Source organism: Barbus barbus (genome assembly GCF_936440315.1).
Source record: "Barbus barbus genome assembly, chromosome: 48".
NCBI classification, from domain to species: Eukaryota; Metazoa; Chordata; class Actinopteri; order Cypriniformes; family Cyprinidae; genus Barbus; species Barbus barbus.
In genome coordinates, this window is record NC_136726.1 from 18,319,886 (window position 1) to 18,346,824 (window position 26,939).

Genomic DNA, 26,939 nt, shown 5'->3' on the forward strand with positions numbered 1-26,939 from the left:
CTTGGACACGTCCCTCTTTTGGCCGAGCCTAGCTTTGCTCAGTTCAGTCAGGAGATCGGTCTCGCATCACTGGGAGCGTCGGATGACTCTGTACAGAAACTCGCCACTGTAAGTAATGACAGGCCTTGAGATTTGACTGTTTTTATATCAATACACTACAAATACATATTTATTAACTGTTCCATTCTATGTTTCAGTGTTATTTCTTCACTGTGGAGTTTGGCCTCTGTAAGCAAGAAGGGAGACTGAGAGCTTATGGAGCCGGTCTGCTGTCCTCCATCAGTGAACTGAAGGTAATGAACCACAAAAGCTTTCTCTACATGATGCATAATGCATGTTTTTCCCCTTATAAATAGAGATGATCGTTCCTTTTTGTCCAGCATGCACTCTCAGGAAACGCCAGGATCTTGCCTTTTGACCCCAACATGACATGCAAACAGGAGTGCATCATCACCACCTTTCAGGATGTCTACTTTGTTTCGGACACCTTCGAGGAAGCAAAAGTCAAAATGAGGTAATAGAAAATGAAACTGTATTCTTACAGTGAATTAAATGATAATAAAAATGCACTATTATTTGCATTTAAAATTGAATTAATTTTTTAGGGAGTTTGCAAAGACCATCAAGAGGCCATTCACAGTGCGCTACAACCCGTACACACAGAGCGTAGATGTTCTGAAGGACACGACCAGCATCAACAACGTGGTGGAAGAACTAAGACATGAGCTGGACATCATTGGAGATGCACTAAGCAGGCTAAACAAACAGTTAGGAGTCTGAAAAACGAAACGTTTCCCAGCAAATCATCCATTACTTCATGTACCAGTTCATCAGTTGTCGCATTACTTCACTCTCCAAATCATGTATGGCATGAATATGTCATGCTGCATGTACCCACCAAACGAAGTCAAATCCTTGTGTCTGTTTATATACAGGTGCATCTCAAAAAATTTGAATATCGTGAAAAACTTTTTTTTATTGTACCATTTCAAAAAGTGAAACTTTCATATATTATGGATTCATTACATGTAAAGTAAAACATTTCAAACGTTTTTTGTTTTAATTTTGATGATTAGAGCTTACAGCTCATGAAAGTCAAAAATTCAGTATCAAAAAATATTTGAATATTTACATTTGAGCTTCATTAAATGACCATCCCTACAGTATAAATTCTGGGTATCTCTTTTTCTTTAAACCACAATAATGGGGAAGACTGTTGACTTGGCAATGATCCAGAAGACAAACATTGACGCCCTCCACAAAGAGGGTAAGTCACAGAGGGTCATTACTGAAAGGTGTGGCTGTTCACAGAGTGCTGTATCAAAGCATATTAAATGCAAAGTTGACCGGAAGGAAGAAATTGTGTAGGAAAAGGTGCACAAGCAACAGGGATGACAAGCTTGAGAACACTGTCAAGAAAAGCCAATTTAGACACTTGTGAGAGCTTCACAAGGAGTGGACTGAAGCTGGAGTCAGTGCATCAAGAGTCACCACGCTCAGACGTCTTCAGGAAAAGGGCTACCAAGCCACTTCTGAACCAGAGACAATGTCAGAAGCATCTTACCTGGGCTAAAGAGAAAAAGAAAAGGACTGTTGCTCAGTGGTCCAAAGTCCTCTTTTCAGATATGAGTAAATTTTCCATTTCATTTGGAAATCAAGGTCTGGAGTCTGGAGGAAGAGTGGAAAGGCACAGAATCCAAGCTGCTTGAAGTCCAGTGTGAAGTTTCTGAAGTCAGTGATGATTTGGGGTGCCGTGACGTCTGCTGGTGTTGGTCCATTGTGTTTTATCAAGTCCAGAGTCAATGCAGCCGTCTACCAGGAGATTTTGGAGGACTTTATGCTTCCATCTGCTGACAAGCTTTATGGAGATGCTGATTTGCTTTTCCAGCAGGACTTTAGCACCTGCCCACAATGCCAAAACAACTTCCAAGTGGTTTGATGACCATGATATTACTGTGCTTGATTGGCCAGCCACCATGTCTGACCTGAACCCCATATGGAATCTATGGGATATTTTCAAGAGAAAGATGAGAAACAGTCGATCCACCAATACAGACGAACTGAAGGCTCAATAGTGCCTCAGCAGAGCCACAGGCTGATCGCTTCCATGCCATTCCTCACTGATGCTGGAGTTTGTGCTAAAGGAGCCCCGACCAAGTATTGTGTGCATAAATGAACATACTTTAAACAACTTGAAATTTTCTGCTTTGCAAATCCTTTTTTTTTTTTTTTTGATTGATTGATCTTAAGATATATTCTAATGTTTTGAGATGCTGGATTTTTAACTCTAATCATCAAAATTAAATCAATTTTTTTTTAAATGTTTTACTTTACATTTAATGAATCTAGAATATATGAAACTTAAAATTTTTTAAATGTTACAATAAATTTTATTACTTTTTCACAATATTCTACATTTTTTAGATGCACCTGTAATTAGTTTGTCTCTTGTTTGATTAAATACGTGGATCAACAAAAAGCTGTGCTAAATGCTTGCAAGTGGAGTTCTTGTATTTTAAGTGAGATTTCTACTTGATAAGGTGGTATTTATGCAAGGTGAGCACAGTGGTTTTGGTTAAATTAAGGCTACACATGTGACCGTTAGTCTGTTGTGCAAAATTGAGGTCTGCTAATATATTGGTGGTTTCAGTTTGCATTAATGTAATTTGTTTCAAATTGGCACCTTATGTTTATTTATTAAGAGATGCTGATATATTTTTGTATATAAACAGTATCTCTGTGAGTCTATGAAACATTTAGTATATACAGTGTTTGCTATGTGTAATTGTTTCTTTATTTAAAATGGATGTCTACATGGAGTAGGATCTGGAATAATCTGTATTTATTAAAATGCATGTAAATATTGCATTGGACATGGAGGAATATTTTTACAAGTTAATGAAAGCTTAGCGTCTCTATAAGTAATTCGTGAGACACTCTGAATGAAGTATACCTATCAGTTCAAGTTTAGGTTGTAGAGAAATGTATTGCTTGACATTATTATTAAAGAGTTCATATGCTTATAATAAAATAAATATTTGTTTTTCTACTGTAAATGCCATATAGTGTACAATTTCTTCATTCTTTTTTACATTTCATGTTCTAATATACAAACAATCTTGAGGGGCGCTTGTCAGCTCAAATGCCAAAATCTCTACTGAGTCTTATTGAAATCTCAAGACATTATTTGTCATATAGGTAGGACTGGAAATGGAGGGGGGGGGGGGGGGGGGGGGGGCGTTTCTAACTGGTTAGATTTATTTGAAAATTAAAGTGATTTCTATATTTTATCCATTCAAAAGACTACAAAAGCGAACCCAGTTCTGCATATGTGCAATGCAGACTAAACACAATGTAGCGGGATATTTGTGTCTATGGTTTGCTGGGCAATGCCGTCTTTGATTGGCCATCAAGAGCAGACTGCAGTTTGTCATTCATTGTAACAAACAAAGTGTAGAGACCATGTATAATAGATTCAGTGTGCAGTGTAGAGAGGATCATTCACTAAAATAGAAGCTTGTGGGATCGCGATGAACTTAATGATTATAAAGTGAAATTGAATTTACACAACATATTTATACATTATTGATTTTATTCAAAAGTTAATATAAAGCGACTTACATTTTAGGAACACTTGTCTGATCTGTTCAGAACTATTTTCTTGATGAAATAAAGTCAAGACAAATCTAGTGAGTCAATGATTCAATGACCCATTCATAAAGAGTCACTTGCTTGATTCCTTAATGAATCAGCCGTTTGAACGAATCGATTAGATGAATGACTCAGTGACAGACGGTGACTTGCTGCAACCTACTGGCAATTTTCATTTTTAAAGTATATATTTTAATTGTTTAATGTTTCTATATTCAAAATTTATATTTAAAACGTTAATCTCATAACATTGTTTTTATTAAATGTATTAATGCCACATCCGAGTCTTGTTAAAAAGTCTGTAAATATTCCACATTTGTGCTCTTCTGTTCCGAGCAAAGATTAATTGTTGATGCTGATTTCATTTGACATTAAGAATCATTAAGTTTACATATGAAAAGATGAAATCAATTTCAAATTCATGTTGATTTAGAATTAAAATTCCATTTTAAAATCGCATACAATTACATTTTATAATTTAATATTGTAATTTTAGTGTTATGATATTTACTAATTTTTCTTAATATGCATTCATGTGTAAAAAATATAGTTTTTATATCAAGTATAAAATAATTTTAAACCTTTATCTTTAATTATTAGAATTTAAATATTTGTTTTAGTGCGTATATATTTATATTTGTTTTACATGTTGAATTAAATTTAGTTTTTTATCTCAAATATAACAATAATATAAAAATGTTCTAATTTAATTACTACAATTATTATAATTCAAATGCCATAATATTTAGTTATTAGTCTTAATAGGTACGTGTATATAATATTTGTGTTAAATATTGAAACAAAATGAAATTATTGAAATTCTTTAATTTTATATCAAATTCTAATTATATAATATATACATATTAATATTATAATTTGTAATAAATACTGAAAATAAAGGTCAAATTAAAAAATATATATTTAATATTATACTAGGATATTATAATAGGGTTTAATATTATTATTGAATATTTTAATCGAATTTGTAACTTGTATTTAAAAAAAAAAAAAAAAAGTGGCTCCGCCCTCTGTGGGACAGCACCGCTACTCTACCCGCTAATATTTCTTAAATCTAGGAACCCAGTGACGTTTACATGATTTCATGGCGATGTCATCAGTTTGCGCCTAAATCTGATGGAAGAAACTCAGCTGCCTCTGTGTTCTGTACACGTGGGTAAGTTTTATTTACTTCTCATTGTGCAAAATTTACACGTTTGCAGTAGTAACAACGGTCTTCAATCTTTCAATCCACGAGAATACGAGAAATTCACATTTGTACAAATATACATGAATTAAAGCAGTCTGAAATAATTACACAAAACACACACAGGGAGCCAACAGTTACGGGCAGCTCGGACAGGGACACAGAGAAGATGAAGCCGAGCCGCGGCGTGCAGAGGGCGGACAGCAGGCGGAGCAGACCCGCTGTATTAGCGGAGGAGGCGGACACTCGGCTGTCATCGCGGGTTAGATCGCCTGTAACACTGTGAAAATAACAGATATTAATGTAAACACTCTGAAAGGATTTGTGAAATAATCCTGAAACTGTTTCTGGAATTGCTGACCTTTTATTTGTGGGACAATGTCGCTCCCTAGCGGTCACGTCGAAGTATTACAAAAACATTTCTCCACTCAGAATCAGGGGAGCTGCTGATGTATGGACACAACCACAAAGGTCAGTTAGGGCTCAGTCACTCGTCAGAGGTCATAACCTTTCAGCCCTGCCCTTTGCCTGGGTGCACAAGAGTTCAGCATGTGTCCTGTGGTTGGGACGGTCATCAAATTCATATTCTGGACTCAGTGTGGCAGATTATTGAATGGAAGCCACTGAATAAAAAATAAAAAGGTAATTGCGACTTTTTACCTCACAATTATGACTTTTTTCTTGCGATTTCGACTTTACATCGCACAATTCTGACTTTTTTGCCATGTGGATTTGGATTTTGTTTTCCCTTCATAATAAAAAACTTCATTCAAAAACTGCATGTTGTGTTTACTTGTGTTATCTTTGATTAATATTTAAATTTGTTTGATTATCTGAAACATTAAAGTGAGACAAACAAAAAAAAAAAAAAATCAGGAAGGGGGCCAACACTTTTTCACACCACTGTATATATATATATTTATGTTTGTTTTGAATGTTGATAATAAATATAGATTTTTCGCATATAAGAAATAACTTTATTTAACAGTATAATTTTAGTATTTAATATTTATATATTATTCTATTATACTATCCTCATATTTAATTTTTATTAATTATTCTAATGATATATTAAATATATTTTAATATTATTATTTGTTCAAATATTGAAAACATCAAACATAAAAATGTTCCATTGTGTATTAAATATTCTAATTATATATTAAATATATTTATATTCATATTTATTTGATTTTAATATTACAATTGAATATTTTAATAGTATTTAAATTACATGTACAGGTATTGCATATGAATAAAATATCAGATATAAAAATGTTTATATCATGTATTGTAATATTTAATTATTTGTCTTAATATGTGTATATTTGTTTTAAATATTGAAAATAAATCTAGGTTTTATATCAAGTATAATAAAATTATTTTATATTTGATATTATTTTATAATTTAAAGATCACAATTATTATCATTTAAATATCAGTATCCTTATATGTAAATATTAAAATAATATTAAACAATAAATATTAAATAATTTAAGCTTATTAAATAAGTTGTATTATTGTAATTTGTTTTAAATATTAAATATACAACTGTAAAGAGAACCAAATTCCAATATTATAATTATATAATAAGTGTATTGTAATAGTATAATTGAATATTTAATCATAATTATGTGTATTTTGTATATATATGTGTGCGTGTCTAAAGCATCAGGTTGTGTTTATCAACGGGGAACTGGCCTGTCGAGTCACGCTAAGAGAATGTTAAGTCCACATCCTGTTCCTGCGCATCTATCCTCTAACGAGCCTTGCCTTGTCCCGGGTAACATTCTCTCACACACACACACACACACACACACACACACACACACACACACACACACACACACACACACACACACACACACACACACACACACACACACAAAGGTGACTTGTTCCTCTGGGGAAGCAATAAACATGGTCAGCTGGTCAGCGAGAGCCTCTTCCTGCCGCTTCCTGTGGCTCTGGATCGATCTCTGCTGCAGGGCGAGAGAGTGATTGACGTTTACAGCGGCTGGACGCATCTTGTCGCAAAAACTGGTGAGTCATACTATACACTTTCTCACACAATTCTTTCTTAAAGCTTTTTTCTGGTGATAACCGTTAACAATATATTATCTATTCACAGAGAGTGGGCGGGTCTTTACATGGGGCAGAGCAAATTACGGACAGCTAGGGCTGACCAATCAGAGTACAGAAAAAGAGTGCTACGTGTTATGTATATAAACAAATGTAGAAAGATAAAAGACACTATTATTTAATAAAATAATTATATCACATAAATATGGAAGCCCATTTCTGCCACATAAAAAAAAAATCACGCTTTGGAAAATTTTAAATATGAGATTAAAATAAATATAGTAAAATCAAAATTATGACAGTCGAAATAATGAGATAAAAAAATTAAGATTATGAGATAAAGAATCAGAATTATGAGATTAAAAGGTATAAAAATGTCACAATTTTGACAGTCATATTCTAAAATAAAAAGTTGAAATTAAAAAAATCAAAATTATGAGTTTCAAAATACAAAATTATGACAGAAATTGAAATTATAAGAGAAAAAAATCTAAATAATTACATTTAAAAGTCAAAATTAAGGGATAAAACGTCAAAATTGACAGTCATAAATATTAGATAAAAAATTAAATGAAATAAAAATTAAGAGATTAAAAGTCACAATTATGAGATAAACAAAAAAATCTAAATTATGACATTCATAATTATGAGGTAAAAATTGAAATTGTGAGATTAAATAATGGGATAAAAAAGTCAAAATTTTGACAGTCATAAATATGACATAAGAAATCAACATTTTGAGATTAAAAAAGTCAAAATTATGACATACTAGTATTTAATTATAAGATAAAAATATAAACATAATTATAAGATAAAAATACAAATTTAAGACACTATGAGATAAAAACTTGTATTTATTATACATGTATAGTCACAATTATGACATTCTAAGTCAGATTTAAAAAGTCAAAATTATTACATACTTTTTCTTTTGTGGTGGAAAAGGGCTTCCATACATAAATGACTCTTCATCAGCAGTATTTTTATGCTTATGGCATACATTTCATCTAATGTGCGGTCACATGTACACATACATCATTATCACAATGGCTTTGAATGCAGCTTATCCAATCAGCATTTAGAACACAACTATCCAAAAATATTTTTTATTGCTAAGATGACATAAGAACTCACTGGCATAATGTTCTTTGCTCAAAAGTGAGAGAATGCAGTATGTATTATCTTCCAGCAGGGGGCGAAGACACTCTGTACATTCCCACAATGCTTTTCTCATCCTGCCCAGAGACACAGTGCTGATTTAAACTGAAGGTCATCTCTTAGATTAGAGAATGCAGCATCTGTGGGCATACGTATTGAAGAGAATGACTCAACGACACAGTATTTTATACTCAATCTCAGGTTTTACATGCTTGGTGCGTCACTGAACCTTAAAATTAAAGAACAGCCTTCAGATATTGTGAGCGAGAGAAAAGAGACATTTGGCATTTATGTCTTTTTGCATTTTTATTTTAAGTTCAAGTTGGTGCGGAGAGGGAAAGGTTGTCCAGACATTGTTTTGGCTTGCGAAACATATTTCTGTTTGTCAGATCTCCTTGCGTGACTTTGTTTTGTGCTTTCACCGTTCCCCGCCTGGTCGATGGACCTCATGTCATATTTAATCCTCAAAAGTTGCTTATGCTACAATGTCCTGCCACTGGCGACCCGTCCACATAGCGTATGTTGATAAGAGGAAACGAGGACGGTACAGGGGGGCAGTATCCCCTATAACACCTCAAAAGGGAGGGAGAAAGTGTATGGGACACGTTTAGCCTTCGGTGACAAACGGAATCTGAAGTTTTAGAGCTGAATTGTGGTTGACGGAAAGACTTTGAAGGAATAGTTCTTTTATCATTGATTCACCCTCATGTCGTTCCAAACCCATGTGACTTTCATTCTTCTGTGGAACACAAAAGGAGATTTTGAGGAGTCATACGCTTTGTGTGAGAAATGCATTGTTGTTGTTTACTAAAGTAAAAAAAAAAAAACTATAATAAAGCTGAAATAAAAATATTTAAAAGTAATGTAAATAAAAACTTAAACTAATTGAGCATTTTGAAATGTTGCCTTGCCAATTAAAATTACTAACTGAACACTATAATAAAGTACAACTATTTAAGAAATATTTATTAAATAATATTAATTATCACATAAATATGGAAGCCCATTTCCACCACGTAAGAAAAAAATCATGCTTTGGTAAATCATAATTATGAGCTTAATAAGTCATAGTAATGACATAAGTCAAAATTATGAGATAAAATTCTAATTTATTTGATTAAAAATGTGAAATTATGAGATTAAAATGTTGAAATTGTGACAGTAAAAACATCTAAATTATTTAAAAGTCTAAATTTGAAGATAAAAAGCCAAAATGGCAAGTCATAGAGTAAGTCATAATTATGAGATGAGATAAATTCAAACTATGTTATTATTATGTTATAATTATGACAAGGATCACATTTAATGTGGTAATTTTAACTTTTATGTCATACTTTTGATTTTATCTCATAATTTTGAGCTCATGATTATGACTGTCATAATTGAATAGAAATATTTTTGAAATACAAAAACTATTTAAAATGGCAAAAGCGCATAGAGTAATACAATTACTAAAAATTAAACTGAAATTAAAAATAAAAATGTAACAAAGAAAATGTGAAAATATTAATTAAAATGATGAACTATGTAAATAATAATATTATAGACAAATACTACTATAGCACAAATGGCTAGAAATTTAAGTCATTATTTGCTGACAATTGTTTGTTTTAAAGTGCTGCTACTGGATTTTGGAGTCATTGAGTTACACAAAAAAATTGATCAGTTAGCTTTGTGAACAAAACAATTAGACCAATTGTTGTGAACCAGATTGTTAATATTTAGATTATATAGATCAGACTGGGTTGGATCCATTTGCAGTATTTTATTAGAATAGTCAAACAGGCAGAGTCAAACACCAACAAACTGGGCAATGAAGGCAAGGCAGAGACAAAGTAGAGAGTCAGGCAGAGAGTCGAGGCGGGCGGCGAGAATCAGAGTCCAGTAAACAATCCGGGTCAGGGCAGGCAGAGAACAATTAGAAACGGGAACAGTCCAAGGTCGAGAGATAGAAAGTAAACACGGGTAAGAACCGCTCAGAAGTGACAGCTGGGGCAAATCAAGACTTCGCAGGGATGTGGTGTGTGTGAGTGGCTTATATGTGTGTGTAAATGAGGTGCAGGTGTAGAGTGCAATCAGTCCCAGGTAAGAGGCATGACGGGAATTTCAGTTCAACAAGAGAGTTAATATCCGGGAGACGGATCCCTCTGGTGGTGCGAAGGAGGCGGTACAGGAACCTCCTCTGTAACAATATCAGACTTAATAGAGTGATTTATAGACAGATTGAAAATTGCTGCTTCACTAATGAACTCGTTTGAACTCTCAAAGGAGAGCTAGATATTATGATTTTAAACCAATAATGAGTCATATTATGGAATATAGTGCATGAGTCATATGGGTAACATTTATGATAGTTTTACACTGCTTTTGTGTCCTTTTCTAATCTTGAAAGCATCAGTCTCAGTCTCACTAAGCTTTTAAAACCATACATTGTACTAGTACGTTTATTTAACACCCCTGACAGTCTATATTGTGTCTAAACTTGTTTAGACTCCCAATCCCAATCCCTCCCCCAAAGGCATATTGGCCAATCATGGGGAAGCTGGCGTCTTCACAGGCTCCAGTCTGTGAGTAGATGAAACAATACTGTGGGCTGAAAACGACTGTGTTCCTTCCATGATCCAGAGCTGAGCTCCCAGTAATGAGCGGTATGATTTCTTAAAATGAGTTCATTCACACATTGAGGTGCAGCCGACAGCCTGTTTCACACTTCCACCCAGAGCGCTGGAGTCTAGCTGTCTAGGTCTGAGCTCCCACAGTGCAGTGCTGTACCTGAGGCTTCATCACAGCGCCTCAGCGTGTTTGGTGTGGGGACATTTATCCTGCACTTCATTATCAGAGGCAGATGGAAACAACTGCATCTCAATAAACAGCTGTCGGCACTGACTAGGTTGTCTGGGTTCTATATTTGTCAATATTTATTTTTATATCTATATCAATTATATAACCATAATATTTTTTTTATTTTGCTTGTATATTTGACATAATTCTATAAACAGTATCTATAATAAAGAATCCACACACATGTATTTACATATTGCAAACATCAAATGTATATACTTGATTTACTATATTCTTTTAGGGTATCAAAAATACATTCTTTGCATTTATGAAATCTGATATCTTAATATTATATTATATTATATTACTCAGATGAATAATCCATAATTATATAAATTCAATTTAACAGTAATTATGTACTGTTAGATGTATGTGTGTGTCTGTGTAAAATCCATATATAATCTATATATGATTATTATATTATTTTATTATTTATGCTTTGTGTTCTATTTTTTAGCAGACATCAAATATATAAACAATGTTTTATATTTAATTTTATATTTTGTAATTTTAGTAATATGAATAATCTATAATTATATAAATGAAACATTAATTATATATTATTTTATGCATTTTTTATTCATACTTTGTTTATTTAATGGAAAAAGTTATTAATTTAATGTCAATATATAATTATTTTATTAATTATTTTATTTTGAACTTTGTTTTTTGTTAATAATATTATTAATAATAAAAATTTAATTTATTTTAATTAAAATTGTATTGTTAATGTTATATCATTTTATGTTAATTTTTGTAATTGAATTATTTTTATTCATTTTTATAATACATTTATAATTTATATGATTAAAAAGATTATTCCAATAATAAAATATAAAATTAAATCTTGTATAAAACATTGTTTATATATTTGGTGTTTGCTATGTGTGTGTGTGTGTGTGTGTATATATATATATATATATATATATATATATATATACATACATACATACATACATACATACATACAGTATCTCACAGAAGTGAGTACACCCCTCACATTTTTGTAAATATTTCATTATATATTTTCATGTGACAACACTGAAGAAATGACACTTTGCTCCAATGTAAAGTAGTGAGTGTACAGCTTGTATAACAGTGTAAATTTGCTGACCCCTCAAAATAACTCAACTCGCAGCGATTAATGTCTAAACCGCTGGCCACAAAAGTGAGTACACCCCTAAGTGAAAATGTCCAAATTGGGCCCAATTAGCCATTTTCTCTACCCGGTGTCATGTGACTCGTTAGTGTTACAATAGGTGCGTTCGACTTCATGCAGCACTTAGCAGACCGATCGGCGACTGACTTGAAGCAGTGCATGCCGGTTAGAAATTTAGTCCGACTTGAACCGGCGCCGACCACACGTCACTGTCACGTGTGGCATCAAAGTACCGCGATATCGTTTCGAGAGCAGCCGGCTGACTCAGCCGGCGCAATTTCTCCAGAGCGACTGCGGGAGCGCTGATGACGACACAGCTGTTTCACGATTGGCCAAATTCACCACATGACAACAACGACGTGTATTTCGGGTTTATTCTGACAACTTCAGTCCCACTAATGCTCATATACGGACTTTCAAAAAAATAAAAATAAATTAACTTTTCATGTCATCTTCATCTCGTAAATCATGTTTATTAAAAGATTACAATTATTTTTACTGCAATCATTTTTTTGTTAATTCGTTTATATAGGTTTTGTGCATAGGTTTATTTTGGACCTTTTTCATACAGACCCTTTACAGTATTAAGCTGCATAACCTATTTAGATAATCATTTTTTTATGGAATAAATCAAATGTCAATCTTACAGACTTTTAATATAATGTGGTCATCATGGATTCTGATTGATACTAATTGTCTAGTTGCTGGGTTCATCCATCTTCACTTGTGATTACTGCCAACAACTCTGGCTGGATGTCAACTTAATACAACATTCAGATCACTTTCATAAGATGGTATAAATCATAATAGAAAGGCAAATAAATTGGGCTTATCCATAGGCCTGTTCATGGTGTTCACGTATGAATGTTCATGGTGTTTTGTCTTACTAAAATGTGCTTACCTAACTGGAGAAATAGTAAAATAAGTAAACAAATATGTAACATTCTAATTCTTTTATCTGTAATGAAAATCACATTTAGTACTTACAATTATTATCTTCATAGATTATTTTTATTAAGTTGCAGTAGCAAAAACACACATAATGAATCATACTGCACAAGTCAAATTTTCAATATATTCTGTTTATTTACTTAAAACTTGTTTCAGTCGTGATGACACCCTTTCAAACATCTTAAATACATACATCTTAAAGGTTTATTAAAACATAAACCAACATAGTAATAAAAAAAGAATCACTTCTAATGAAAATTGTTAAGTGTAATTGCATTGATTGGTTAGTATTAGAAATAACGAGTCACACTGGTGTTGGGTATGGTCCCATGTCCCTTTGGATATATAAAAACAATACTTATTACATTGAACCTTTACTCACTTTCGTTGCTCATTGTGCTCAATTTCATACATTTCTATAGCTTCCAGTTCGTCTGCAATAAAGCAAGCAAACGCCACGTGATCTGCCATGACTGAGGTAGATGCAGCAAACTACCAGAGCCCCGAAGTGTCCGACTTGACGACTCCGTTTTCAACTCCGCCCCTGACTGCAAGCGGCTACTCTCGTTGACCACCGTCTGTAGCCGTGCTTCAAGTCGAACGCACCTATTGTCTCAGGTGTGAATGGGGAGCAGGTGTGTTAAATTTGGTGTTAACGCTCTCACTCTCACATACTGGTCACTGGAAATTCAACATGGCACCTCATGGCAAAGAACTCTCTGAGGATCTGAAAAAAATAATTGTTGCTCTACATAAAGATGGCGTAGGCTATAAAAAGATTACCAAGACCCTGAAATTGAGCTGCAGCACGGTGGCCAAGACCATACAGCGGTTTAACAGGACAGGTTCCTCTCAGAACAGGCCTCGCCATGGTCGACCAAAGAAGTTGAGTGCACGTGCTCAGCGTCATATCCAGAGGTTGTGTTTAGGAAATAGACGTATGAGTGCTGCCACCATTGCTGCAGAGGTTGAAAGGGTGGGGGGTCAGCCAGTCAGTGCTCAGACCATACGGCGCACACTGCATCAAATTGGTCTGCATGGCTGTCGTCCCAGAAGGAAGCCTCTTCTAAAGATGATGCACAAGAAAGCCCGCAAACAGTTTGCTGAAGACAAGCAGACTATGTACATGGATTACTGGAACCATGTCCTGTGGTCTGATGAGACCAAGATAAACTTATTTAGTTCAGATGGTGTCAAGCGTGTGTGGCGGCTAGAGCCCTGCATTTCGACTTTTTTACGCCTCTAGGGCCGGGCTTCGGGCCAATTTCCACGTCATAGTTCAGACGTGGGCCGGGCCTCTGGCCTGTTTTGGGTTTCTCCTTATTTTTATATTGTAGACATCTATCGATTAGTGATGAAAAAATTGCCGCGCTGGTGGAAACAACACGAGACCGTGCCGCGACTGAGAGCAGCTCAGCAGGTGCTCAAGTGACTTCAGCACAGCGGAATAATTCTGCGTTCAAATGCACGCAATAGGCTAAAGCTTGCTGCAAAACCCCAGCAAACATAACCATGAATGTGTCTGCGGGAAATAGTAAGGAGATATTTGAATTATTTACTAATAAACTAATGTTTTCTGAGTCCGTGTCACAAGGATTAAGTTGCTGATCCTGACTCGCATCTCCTCATTAGACGCACCTTTAGAGAGAAATGCATCTTTATTGATTATGATTAAGATTATAATGAACGAGTTTTTGTTTTCGATTTTTTTTATTTCGTTAAGTAATAATTTAAAGCTTTCTATAGATATATTTATCATGTCTGTGAGGCATGTATTTGCTCAGCTTCGGTTAATTTTTGTGAAGCGCTCTTGTTCAAGACGGCAGAAAGCGCATCATGCTTGTTTTCTTTGTTTTATAAAAGAACTACCTTTTGTTAGTATTGTGAGTGCACACAAATACAAGTAGACCCTTTACAGGTCCGAATGATGTATTACTCTTACCTTTATCCAAAAAAAAAAAAAAAAAAAATGACGGCGTAGGCTATTTTAATTTGTTTCCACTGAAAACAATCCAGGTGTTTGCGCTGGTGCCTCCATGTCCTGCAGAGCGCTCTTTAGCTTCCAATCTCCGCACAAACTTAGATATAGGCTAGCGCACATTATTATTATAGTGCAGGTTTAACGTTTAAACATTGTTATATGCTTGAACTGTTTTAGTATATCAATAGATTAGATAGATAGTATATCTATAGATTATTTTAGGCAAGTCGTGATGACATGAGAAGGCTAAATTTATCAAACATAGGCTATGATCAGCTCATGCCGCTGGCCGCTTGGTCGTTACTTTAAAAAAACAAAAACTTATAGTCTGTTTAACGAACAAACATGCTCCAAACTTTTTCTAAATTAACTTTATAAAAAAACAAAACAAAATATAATAATTTTGCCATTACACACAAAACCCAACTATTTTAATAGCCGAAACAGTAGTATAAACTGTTTTAGGAGAAGGGGGAAAAAAGACGGGCTCGGGTCGGACTAGGGCCGGTAATTCTGATAAGATGTCGGACGTGGGCCGGGCTAGGGCCTGAGCGTCTCGGGCCAGGGCCGGGCTAGGGCCTAAATTTTAGGCCCGTGCAGGGCTCTAGTGGCGGCTACCAGGTGAGGAGTACAAAGACAAGTGTGTCTTGCCAACAGTCAAGCATGGTGGTGGGAGTGTCATGGTCTGGGGCTGCATGAGTGCTGCCGGCACTGGGGAGCTACAGTTCATTGAGGGAACCATGAATGCCAGCATGTTCTGTGACATACTGAAGCAGAGACTGGGCCGCAGGGCAGTATTCCAACATGAAAACGACCCCAAACACACCTCCAAGACGACCACTGCCTTGCTAAAGAAGCTGAGGGTAAAGGTGATGGACTGGCCAAGCATGTCTCCAGACCTAAAACCTATTGAGCATCTGTGGGGCATCCTCAAATGGAAGGTGGAGGAGCGCAAGGTCTCTAACATCCACCAGCTCCGTGATGTCGTCATGGAGGAGTGGAAGAGGACTCCAGTGGCAACCTGTAAAACTCTAGTGAACTCCATACCCAAGAGGGTTAAGGCAGTGATGGAAAATAATGGTGGCCACACAAAATATTGACACTTTGGGTCCAATTTGGACATTTTCATTTAGGGGTGTACTCACTTTTGTGGCCAGCGGTTTAGACATTAATGGCTGTGTGTTGAGTTATTTTGAGGGGACAGCAAATTTACACTGTCATAATTATAATATTAAAAAGTTAACATTGTGAAATAGTCATAATTATGGCAAAGACAAAATTTTGTGTGATACTTTAAATATTTCATATTATGCTCAATATAAGAAATGATCTGTTAATTATTTTACATTGAAAATGAATTCATTAAATACATACATAAAAATATTCTATGACTCATTCTAAATAAACAAAAAGTATTCTATAAATCATTCCAAATTAATAAATAAAATATTTCATAGTTTATTCTAAATTAATAAATGTAATTATATTTTGTTTCTAAATGTATGTATTTCCATTTAAAACAATATTGAAAATATAATTCTCAATTTCTGACATGTTTTGCAAATTGTTCTAAATAATTCTAAATTATAAATATCCTTTCTAAATAAATGGAAATATTCTAACAATGTAATATAATATAAATTATTCTACATAATAGTATTTCATAATTTATGCCAAATTAAAAAATATATAATTATATTTGTTTCTAATTTTATGTCTTTATAAAGTAATCATGAAAAAATGCTCTGTAAAGTTAATAATAAATAAATGCATAAATATATTAAATCTTCATGGATTATTTTAAATTAATAAAACATTCCGTAAAATATTCAAAATTAATCATTACAAATTAATAAATAATTTTACACATTTATGTAATTTTAACTTTTGTTCACTATTTTTACAGTATCCTCATGCTTACAGCTGATTGGACGAAAGTATATAACCATTATGAGATTGCATCCTGCTTTGACCTCAAACCGCTGTGTCACGTGACTGTAGTTGCTTCCAGAGTAAACTCAAAGACAGAAAGGCATCTTTAGTTTTAGGTTCATAGATATTTGGTCCTGAAACAAGAGAAGTTTCAGGCTGCCTTTTTCCATAATGTACTGGCATAATTTCCACTAATTCGAGCATGTCTGTGTGGACGGCATCCTCACAGCTCCGGCAGAGAGCATTAGCGATGTGTTTTTGTCCACTAGCAGCCCATTTCCTCCACATAACGAGCTCTGATCACCAAACATTAATAAACCAACCAGAGATGCCCGGTCACCCACTCACATCCTCACGGGTCGTCATGGTAACGGACATATGACTCCGGCATCGGGGCCGCTTGTGTGTTTGTGCTATTTTTGAGTGCAGGAAGCCTCTCTGCACGGCTGGATGTGTAAATCACCCCTCCCCACCCCCAAACCGCTGTACGCCTCAGTCCTCGTACCCGCTTCCGGGAATGTTCGATTCAGGCATCCCAGCTCCTGTTACAGGCGTGGAGAGAGTGTGTTTGTGTGTGTGTATGAGAGAGAGAGGGTCAAACTGAGGTCTGTCAGGGAATGTGAGCAGAGCACATAATAGGTGTTTTCTCACAAGTTTCTCTGTTTGTTTGCAGATTGCATGTGGATCTGAACACAATCTGGCTGTTGTGGGTGAGTACAATGAGCCTGGGTGTTTGTTTTATAGGAAATCAATTATATGGTGGCCCCAAAAGTATTTGGATATTTTATTTTATTTTATTTTTTTATTTATCTTTTCATTTTTTTTTTTTTTTTATCTTTTTTATTTTATTTTATTTTGTGATATGACAAAAATTGTAGTTAGTAATGCAATCTATTACACATTTTAGGTTATATAATCAAACTACTTTTAGATTACTTTTGATCTATCGTTTTTCACATTGATTTTAATAGGGTAATTTTGCACCATATTGATATAAAAATACAAAGAGTAAGAAAATATTTGTTGTTATCAACAACATGAAGTGCATTATATTATGCATTAAACATTATATTATGTCAAGGTCTCCCAAGCTGCATTTGTGAAGGGGGTTTATGAGCTTAATGAAAAGCTAATAATTAATTAAATAATAACAGTGTTTAATTAAAACAAATACCTTTAAAATGAATCAAAGTAAAACACACCTGCATGTCATGTGACCATAATCAATGTCTGAGAACCATGAACATGCAGATGTGATATTTTAAAATCTCAGGGGTACTTCAAATAAAAATATATTGGGTGAAAGAGGATCAGATGACAAAAACATTGGAGACATTTAGAGTTATTCAATAGTTGATGCAATGTTGAAACACTTCTTAAGCATGAAATGATTTTTGTAAATCCAGTGCAGCCCATAGCCTAATTATGAGTATTTTAATCTAATTACAAGTACTTAATTTTTGGAATCTGAATATGTAACCCAGATTACTACCCTGCGCTGTATTTATATATACATTTTTTAATGCTATTTTCAAATAAATGTCGTAAAGGTCTGTGTGTGTGTGTGTGTGTGTATATATACATTATATGTGTGTGTGTGTTACATAATATAATATTTTTATTTTATAAATCACAAGCATGCATGATTGTTTTTCACAGATCACTCTGTGATCATGTTATGAATGTTTTTTGGTATCTAGTTTCCATGGCAACACCTGTGGTCTTCATGTATCTAATTTCCCATAACAGTCATTAGAAAGAAAGCTGTCAAGGCCTTTGTCACTGTCAGCAGATAGACACAGGACACAGAGGTAAGTGCAATACAATCAACAGGTTTATTGAGTAGCAGCAGAGGGTAATGAGATGAGCAGAATGTCCAGGTAAGCAGGCAGAGAATGGGAAAGTCTCTAGGGGCTAATCTGAGTGTGAGTGTCCTTTTTCCTTTTCCAGGGGATCTTGAGGTAAGAGTGGAGCGTGGAGATGGTGGAGAACAGGGATAGGAACACTGGAGCAACTGGTAAGTAGACCAAAGGTAAGTGGGTCAGGTTAGTTAACATGGGAAAGTTTGAGACCAGACAGTGAGCGAACGGGAGGAGTGCAGGGATATAGTGCTGTTGATGAGTGCTGACAGGTGGTGGTGATTAGAAATCAGGGGATTGGGATCTGGTCGTTAGTGATGACTGTGGTGACTCTCTGACAGTCACACACTCTTTGAAATGAATACTGGGAGTCAATCACTGCCGCCCATCAGAAATCACTCCAAAAAAAGACCAAGGGTTTTCTCTTAGCTTCATCCGGTGAATCTCACATAATTCACCAAAAATGTATGTATATTTATGTAGCATACAATGAAGCCATTATTTTTGTGACAATCAAGCATATTGTCCCCCAAATTTTCTTTACTGTAATGAGTGTTTTTTTTTTATTTTATTTGTCGTCATCCTTAATGATGAGTTTTATAGTTTTTATAGTAAAAAATTATGTAGCATGAAATAATTTTTTTTTTGTTTCCATTTTTAATAGACTCTCATTACGCAGTAAATTGTAGTAATTAAAATTTTAAATAACCTTTTTGAATTTTTTTTTTTTTAAATGAAAGAAATATAATGTAAGTATTATCCATTTTTAATAAAATATATAATATAATAGTAATAATAATAAAAAAAAATAAAATAAAAAAAAAAATATATATATATATATTTATTTATTTTATAAATCAATTGAGCATCCACATTTCACAAAGTATTGTTTTATTGCATTTAGTGCTTAATTGGGGGATGAAATATGACCTAGGCATTTTCTTTCCAAGTTTCCTGACACCCGGCAGATTCTCTCTTGTACCGAGGTTTCATCCCATATACTGTTGCCATGGCAATAATTCTACAGTATCTTTAGGTGTAAAGTAGCTTATTATTGGATATGACTGCTCTGACATTGAGCCTGGGAGAGAATTAAAGTAAGTAAGCCAGCATTTTGAGATTTCACTAAGCCTTATGGCCAGAATTAACGCTGAGCCCAGCTCTGCCTTCTGTACTGTTGAGAGTTGAACGTCTGGATTTCAGTAATAGGACAGTTTCAGTGCCGCGTCTTCAGCTTTAGGACAGATGAGTATCTGTTGCTGGATTAATTAAGACTCCGGCTCCGTGCTGTGATCTTTACTGCTATCATAGAAGGGTGCTGGGAATTAGTCCTTGTGTCTTTGTGTAAGGGCATCAGAGGGAAATGAGCCATCGCTGCAAAAGAATATGAAGTTATTGATGTAGAAGCTATTTCTATTGCTTTCAATCTTTTAATTCCCCAGCAACTTGAACAGAGAAAAAAATGGTTATGTCCTTGACTAATTGCAGTTCATGTAGTTTGTTTGTGAACTTTTAAAACTGTCTTTGCCTGTTATCCTGTCCTATTTCATCCCACAATCAAAAGAAAAAAAAAACTGAAATTACATTTTGCAATGTCTTATTTTTAGGACCACTACATTTTTTTTTGCATTATTATTATTTCATGAAATATTATATATATGTATGTATGTATCTATGTACATTTATATATGATTAATCACATCCAAAATAAAGTTTTTGTTTACATATTATATGTATGTGTACTGTGTATTTACATTTATGCATTTAGCAGACGCTTTTATTCAAAGCGACTTACATTGCATTCAAGTTACAGTTTTTACATTTTATCAGCTCTTGCTTTCCCTGGGAATCGAACCCATGATGACCTTGGCGTTGCTAGCGCAATGCTCTACTATTTGAGCTACAGGAAAGCCTTATATATATCATGTATATATAAATACACACACATGCATGTATATATTTCAGAAAAAAAATATTTTTACATATTTAATATATTTATTTATAATATAAATTATATGAATGTAAATATAGACATGTAACTACATGTAAATATTTTCAAAATATATACTTTAGGTGTGTGTATTTATATATACATAATAAATATACACAGTACACATACATATATTATGTAAACAAAAACTTATATTTTGGATGTGATTAATCACGATTAATTATTATTAATTATATATAAATGTGCATATATTATGCAAACAAAAACTTATATAAATATAAATTATATAAATGTACATTTATATGTGATTAATTGTGATTAATCGCATCCAAAATAAGTTTTTGTTTGCATAATATATGTGTGTGTTCTGTGTATATTTATTTTATATATAAATACACACACATAAAGTATATATTTTGAAAATATTTACATGCATTTACATATTTAAATGTGTACATATGTAAATACATATGTAAAAATTTAAAATTTCTTAAATATATACATGCATGTGTGTGTATTTATATATACATAATAAATATACACAGTACACATACATATATTATGCAAACAAAAACTTATATTTTGGATGTGATTAATCGTTTGACAGCACTAATATTATATATAATCAATAAATGTGTGTGTGTATTTACATTACATATATATATACAGTGGTGTGAAAAAGTGCTGGCCCCCTTCCTGATTTTTTATTTTTTTTGCATGTTTGTCACACTTTAATGTTTCAGATCATCAAACAAATTTAAATATTAATCAAAGATAACACAAGTAAACACAACATGCAGTTTTTGAATGAAGTTCTTTTATTATGACGGGAAAACATTCATGGCCCTGTGTGAAAAAGTCCCCCCCCCCCCCCCCCCCTTTAAAGCATAACTGTGGTTTATCACACCTGAGTTCAGTTTCTCTAGCCACACCCAGGCCTGATTACTGCCACACCTGTTCGCAATCAAGAAATCACTTAAATAGGACCTGCCTGACAAAGTGAAGTAGACCAAAAGATCCTCAAAAGCTACACATCATGTTGAGATCCAAAGAAATTCAGGAACAAATGAGAAAGAAAGTAATTGAGATTTATCAGTCTGGAAAAGGTTATAAAGCCATTTCTAAAGCTTTGGGACTCCAGCGAGAAAACATGGAGCAGTGGTGAACCTTCCCAGGAGTGGCCGGCCGACCAAAATTACCCCAAGAGCGCAGCGACGACTCATCCAAGAGGTCACAAAAGACCCCACAACAACATCTAAAGAACTGCAGGCCTCACTTGCCTCAGTTAAGGTCAGTGTTCATGACTCCACCATAAGAAAGAGACTGGGCAAAAATGGCCTGCATGGCAGAGTTCCAAGACGAAAACCGCTGCTGAGCAAAAAGAACATAAAGGCTCGTCTCAGTTTTGCCAGAAAACATCTTGATGATCCCCAAGACTTTTGGGAAAATACTCTGTGGACTGACGAGACAAAAGTTGAACTTTTTGGAAGGTGTGTGTCCCATTACATCTGGCGTAAAAGTAACACAGCATTTCAGAAAAAGAACATCATACCAACAGTAAAATATGGTGGTGGTAGTGTGATGGTCTGGGGCTGTTTTGCTGCTTCAGGACCTGGAAGACTTGCTGTGATAAATGGAAACATGAATTCAGCTGTCTACCAAAAAATCCTGAAGGACAATGTCTGGCCATCTGTTCGTGACCTCAAGCTGAAGCGAACTTGGGTTCTGCAGCAGGACAATGATCCAAAACACACCAGCAAATCCACCTCTGAATGGCTGAAGAAAAACAAAATGAAGACTTTGGAGTGGCCTAGTTAAAGTCCTGACCTGAATCCTATTGAGATGGTGTGGCATGACCTTAAAAATGCGGTTCATGCTCGAAAACCCTCCAATGTGGCTGAATTACAACAATTCTGCCAAGATGAGTGGGCCAAAATTCCTCCACAGCGCTGTAACAGACTCATTACAAGTTATCGCAAACGCTTGATTGAGTTGTTTCTGCTAAGGGTGGCCCAACCAGTTATTAGGTTTAGGGGGCAAGCACTTTTTCACACAGGGCCATGTGGGTTTAGATTTTGTGAACCCTTCATAATAAAAAAACTTCATTTAAAAACTGCATGTTGTGTTTACTTGTGTTATCTTTGATTAATATTTACATTTGGTTGATGATCTTAAACATTAAAGTGTGACAAACATGCAAAAAAATCAGGAAGGGGGCCAACACCTTTTCACACCACTGTATATATATATATATTTATATACTTTTCTAATAGTAAATTTTATTTAAATTAAGCAGTATTTGTTGTTTAATTTTTGCTAATTAAAAAATAATTGTTTATTATATCATTTCTGTATTATATTAGTCAGATTGAAATGAGAATTCCTAATTTTTTGTTTTTTTTTTGTTTTGCATTTGAGGTGAAATATGATCCACGTTTCTATTTCCATGACTCCATTACTCTCCAAATCAACATTATGACTCTCCAAATCAGTAATGCAACTGACAACAATATGTAGACATTAAATTTAGTGCATTTATTCATGGTTTATTTATTTCTAAATTGTTTTCAAACAAATGTGGAAGCAGTTGAATTCATTGGCTAGTATGACAACCAAGTTGAAAAGAGCCAAATTACCTTGAAAAGACATATTTATGATTATTAAAGAAGTATTGGTTTCTTGGGGAATCTTTTGTTCCTTTGTGTGATGGGACAAAATCTTGATGTTTTATGGCACAACAGAGCAAAGGAATAACATCGTAGCGTGCCTCGGGAATCACGCAGCGTTCTCTAAGCAGACATGACACTTCCATCTTTAAATGAGATTAAACAGTGGTGACCATGTTCACCCATCTCTTTTTTTTCCTATTCTCTTGTCTAGATTAGTATGCCATTCTATATGTTTCTATGGTCTGTAAGTGTGTTGCCATGGGAACAGTTTTGCTGTGCATCACCGACTGAACACTAGAGCTCTTGTTTTGTGAATATCACGTTATCCACAAGGATAATGATTCACTAAACAAGACATTATTGTCCCTTTGTATGTTCACAATGTCATTTTCGTGCACAATAGTCCTACTTTTCTTTTTAAATGATAATAATTAATGATTTTGCATAATCGTAGATCACTTACAGACAAGAAAACTATGGACTGATAAGGACGCATGTGTTAAAGTGAATAGGGGAATGTAGGCGACAAAACCAGTTACCCTTGAGAAAGCATGCTCGCTCCTGGTTACTGTGGCGACGGGACCTGTTATGTAACCATGTTGCCGTGGCACGTGCTTCCATGGTGATGCAGCTTGACCACACCCACCAGCTGGATGTGTGTCGAGGTGTTGGAGTCCAAGACATCTCTGTCAGACTGATTCACCAGTGTGATGTGTGTACAAGCAACCACATTCACAACAATCATTTTTAATGTCCCTGTGACGTTTTGTTTTCATTATTGATTTTGTAGATGCTGTTAGCAAAAATATATATTTTTTTCAATATGTATGTTTGCTGAGAATTGAACCCATGACTTTGGAGTTGCAAGCGCCATTCTCCATCAGTTGAGGAAATAATCCCTAAAGAGTCTGTTTGTCTGACTTTATTTTCAAAGCATTTCAAATAAATAAATGTTAAAAAAAAATTGTATGTATAATTTTACATTTTATATATATTATAAAATAATGTTTTTCCATTTTATAACTACTTTAACAATAAATAAAATGAATTAAAATACATTTTAAAGAAACTTTGATCTATCATCTAAATTATAAAGGTCTTATTTATATAAATATATTAACATTTTTATAAAATGTAATTGTCATTTATTTTGGATAATTTTGTAATATTTTTAAGTTTTTTTACTTTGTAAAAATAAAATTATGTATTTAATGATAAAACATTAATTTAAATAAATTACTTTAAATTATAAATCTATCTATAAATGGTATTTTTGTGGAAATATATTATTTTGTTAATTTTTAAGAAAACTTCCAAATTATTTATTAAAATTATTAAGTCTATCTATCTGCCTTTCTGTCTGTCTGTTGTCTAAATTAAGAAATCTTTTTTTAATTCTATAAAATTTATAATTTTATAATTTTAATTATTTTTGTTCATTTGTAAAAATAAAACCTCTAAATATATTTAGCCTTTTTTCATTTAATAATTAATATTATATAATAATTAATACTTTTAATATATATATATATATATATATATATATATATATTTCTATAAAATATATAATTTTATCATTTAATAATTTTTGTTTATTTGTAAAAAATAAAACCTTTAAACGTCTGTCTTTTGTTGTGAATTAAGTATTAACATTTGTCATGGAACATATTTCACTGTTTCTCTGTAGGGGGTCAGATTGTCTCCTGGGGCTGGAATGAACACGGAATGTGTGGAGATGGTTCCCTCTGTGACGTCACACAACCGCGGCCAATCCCCTGTCTCAGAGATGCTATGGCTCTTCTGATTGGCTGTGGATCAGGACATTCAATGGCATTATGCAGTTTGAAGAGCAATGAGGATTCAGCAATCTGAACAGGTTTGAGTGTTTGGCTCTCAGACTGTGACAAAGACTGTTTGCTTATGTTACGGTTTTAATGAATTATTCAGAAAGACTCATTTAAGCCTTTAAAGGACAGATTTTAGATCAAAGTCTTATAGATGCAAATACTACCCACGGATGCACACATTATGCTTATGACATCAGGAAGCGCCAAAAATAAATGGTCTATTTGCAGCTTCAGGCAAATATTCATAACTTAAATGAGATTTATTTTAGGGGCATATTCTAAATGTTAATATAATAAATATATATATTATATTGGTCAGTAGAAATAAGTATTCTCACTCTCATTCTGTTGTAAACCTCTATGGCTTGTTTTCTCCCAGTGCATTCACTGATGAATTTGGGCTTGTACATACTGTACTAGTGCCTTCGCAGCAATTCAAAAAGACTGGAATTCAAGAGAACAGACAAATTCAATCAGACGCTTATTCTCTGGATGGGTTTAACAATTCACTACTGAAATGGCCATTCACGCTTCCTTTGCTGTGATGGACGGTCAACGATCATTTCCTCTGACCTTTTACCTCACAGTGACAGAGAATACCCTTAAATAACCTTCACTGTGGAGCCATTAACTGAAACAGATTTACTGCTTTGAAATGACCTGTATGAAAGCACTCAATCTGCCAGAATGCCCTGTGATGAGGCAATCATTTTCCAGAGTGATGATCTACTAAAGACTGGGTGGGGGGAGGTTTAAAAATGATTTTTCAATATTATTGACAACAGGATCTGTATTTTCATGGGTTCAAATAAAATATTTTGTTGTAAGAGACAATAAAAACAAATTTGTGCTTCAAAACCACTCCTTTACCTGGTAAAAAAATAAATAAAAAAGATCTTGATTTTCAAAAGTCAACACATTTACGACAGCTGAATGTAATATTTTGTCTGTCAAAAAATAACATGCACAATAAAATATATTTATGGCAGCCTAAGTAGCTTCAACAGAAACATAACATACCTAACGCATAAGAGAATAAATTCGATCTTCACTCGCTGAGATTGACAGGTGTATATGTAAAGGTAAAGGTGCAGGTAAAATGTAGTAATGTGTTAAAATGTGTTTTATGAAATGTTTTAGAATTATTTTTGCTTTTAATTCAAGTATGTTTGTTCATGCATCTACTACATTTTTTGTATCTGCACTGCCTTAAAACAAAGCTTAAAAACCCACAAAACACACAAAATCTGTTTTAGTGCATTTTATTGTCATTTTTTTCATTGCTTTTTTTTATTATTATAATTCTCTCTTCAGAAAAAGACACAAAATTGCCTTAACATGTCAACTCAAACCATCAATGAAAACACCACCTGGTTTTAGATAACTATCTATACTATGCACTGCAATGTGCTGAAAAACACAAGGAACGTCTCACAAAACAGCACAGACGTTTGGGATGCCGCCTTTTGCTAGGAAGTTCGATGTTTACTGTGTACAAAAACTATGCAGTCATAAAGACTGTGAACCTTTGGAGGTTTTATTACAGTGCCCTCCAAAAGTATTGGAACAGTGAGGCCAATTCCTTTATTTTTGCTGTAGACTGAAAACATTTGGGTTTGACATCAAGAGATGAATATGAGATGAGAGATTAACA

The 26,939-nt window shown here is 33.9% G+C and overlaps 2 protein-coding genes across 5 annotated transcripts in view; both read left to right on the top strand.

Annotated features, from left to right (window-relative positions):
- The window catches only part of LOC306866446 (tryptophan 5-hydroxylase 1), a 7,371-nt gene extending 4,311 nt beyond the window's left edge, over positions 1-3,060 (top strand). For 3 of the 4 annotated variants that reach the window (XM_079411668.1, XM_079411666.1, XM_079411667.1), the window contains 4 exons: positions 1-108; positions 198-293; positions 381-514; positions 606-3,060. The exon at positions 1-108 is cut by the window's left edge and continues 19 nt beyond it. In XM_079411668.1, the coding sequence (XP_079267794.1) occupies positions 1-108; positions 198-293; positions 381-514; positions 606-780 (513 nt within the window). In that variant the 3' untranslated portion in view covers positions 781-3,060. The remainder of the gene's footprint in view (positions 109-197; positions 294-380; positions 515-605) is intronic. The other variant, XR_013783944.1, reaches the window with a different exon arrangement.
- Positions 3,061-4,785: 1,725 nt separating this feature from the next.
- LOC306867028 (secretion-regulating guanine nucleotide exchange factor-like) lies at positions 4,786-25,310 on the top strand (the record flags this gene model as incomplete). The annotated part of the gene is made up of 7 exons (XM_079412492.1): positions 4,786-4,821; positions 4,982-5,117; positions 6,525-6,631; positions 6,784-6,898; positions 6,987-7,062; positions 17,614-17,669; positions 25,126-25,310. The coding sequence occupies 7 exons, from the start codon at positions 4,786-4,788 to the stop codon at positions 25,308-25,310; spliced, it is 711 nt and encodes a 236-aa protein (XP_079268618.1).
- Between the last annotated feature and the right edge of the window lie 1,629 nt (positions 25,311-26,939).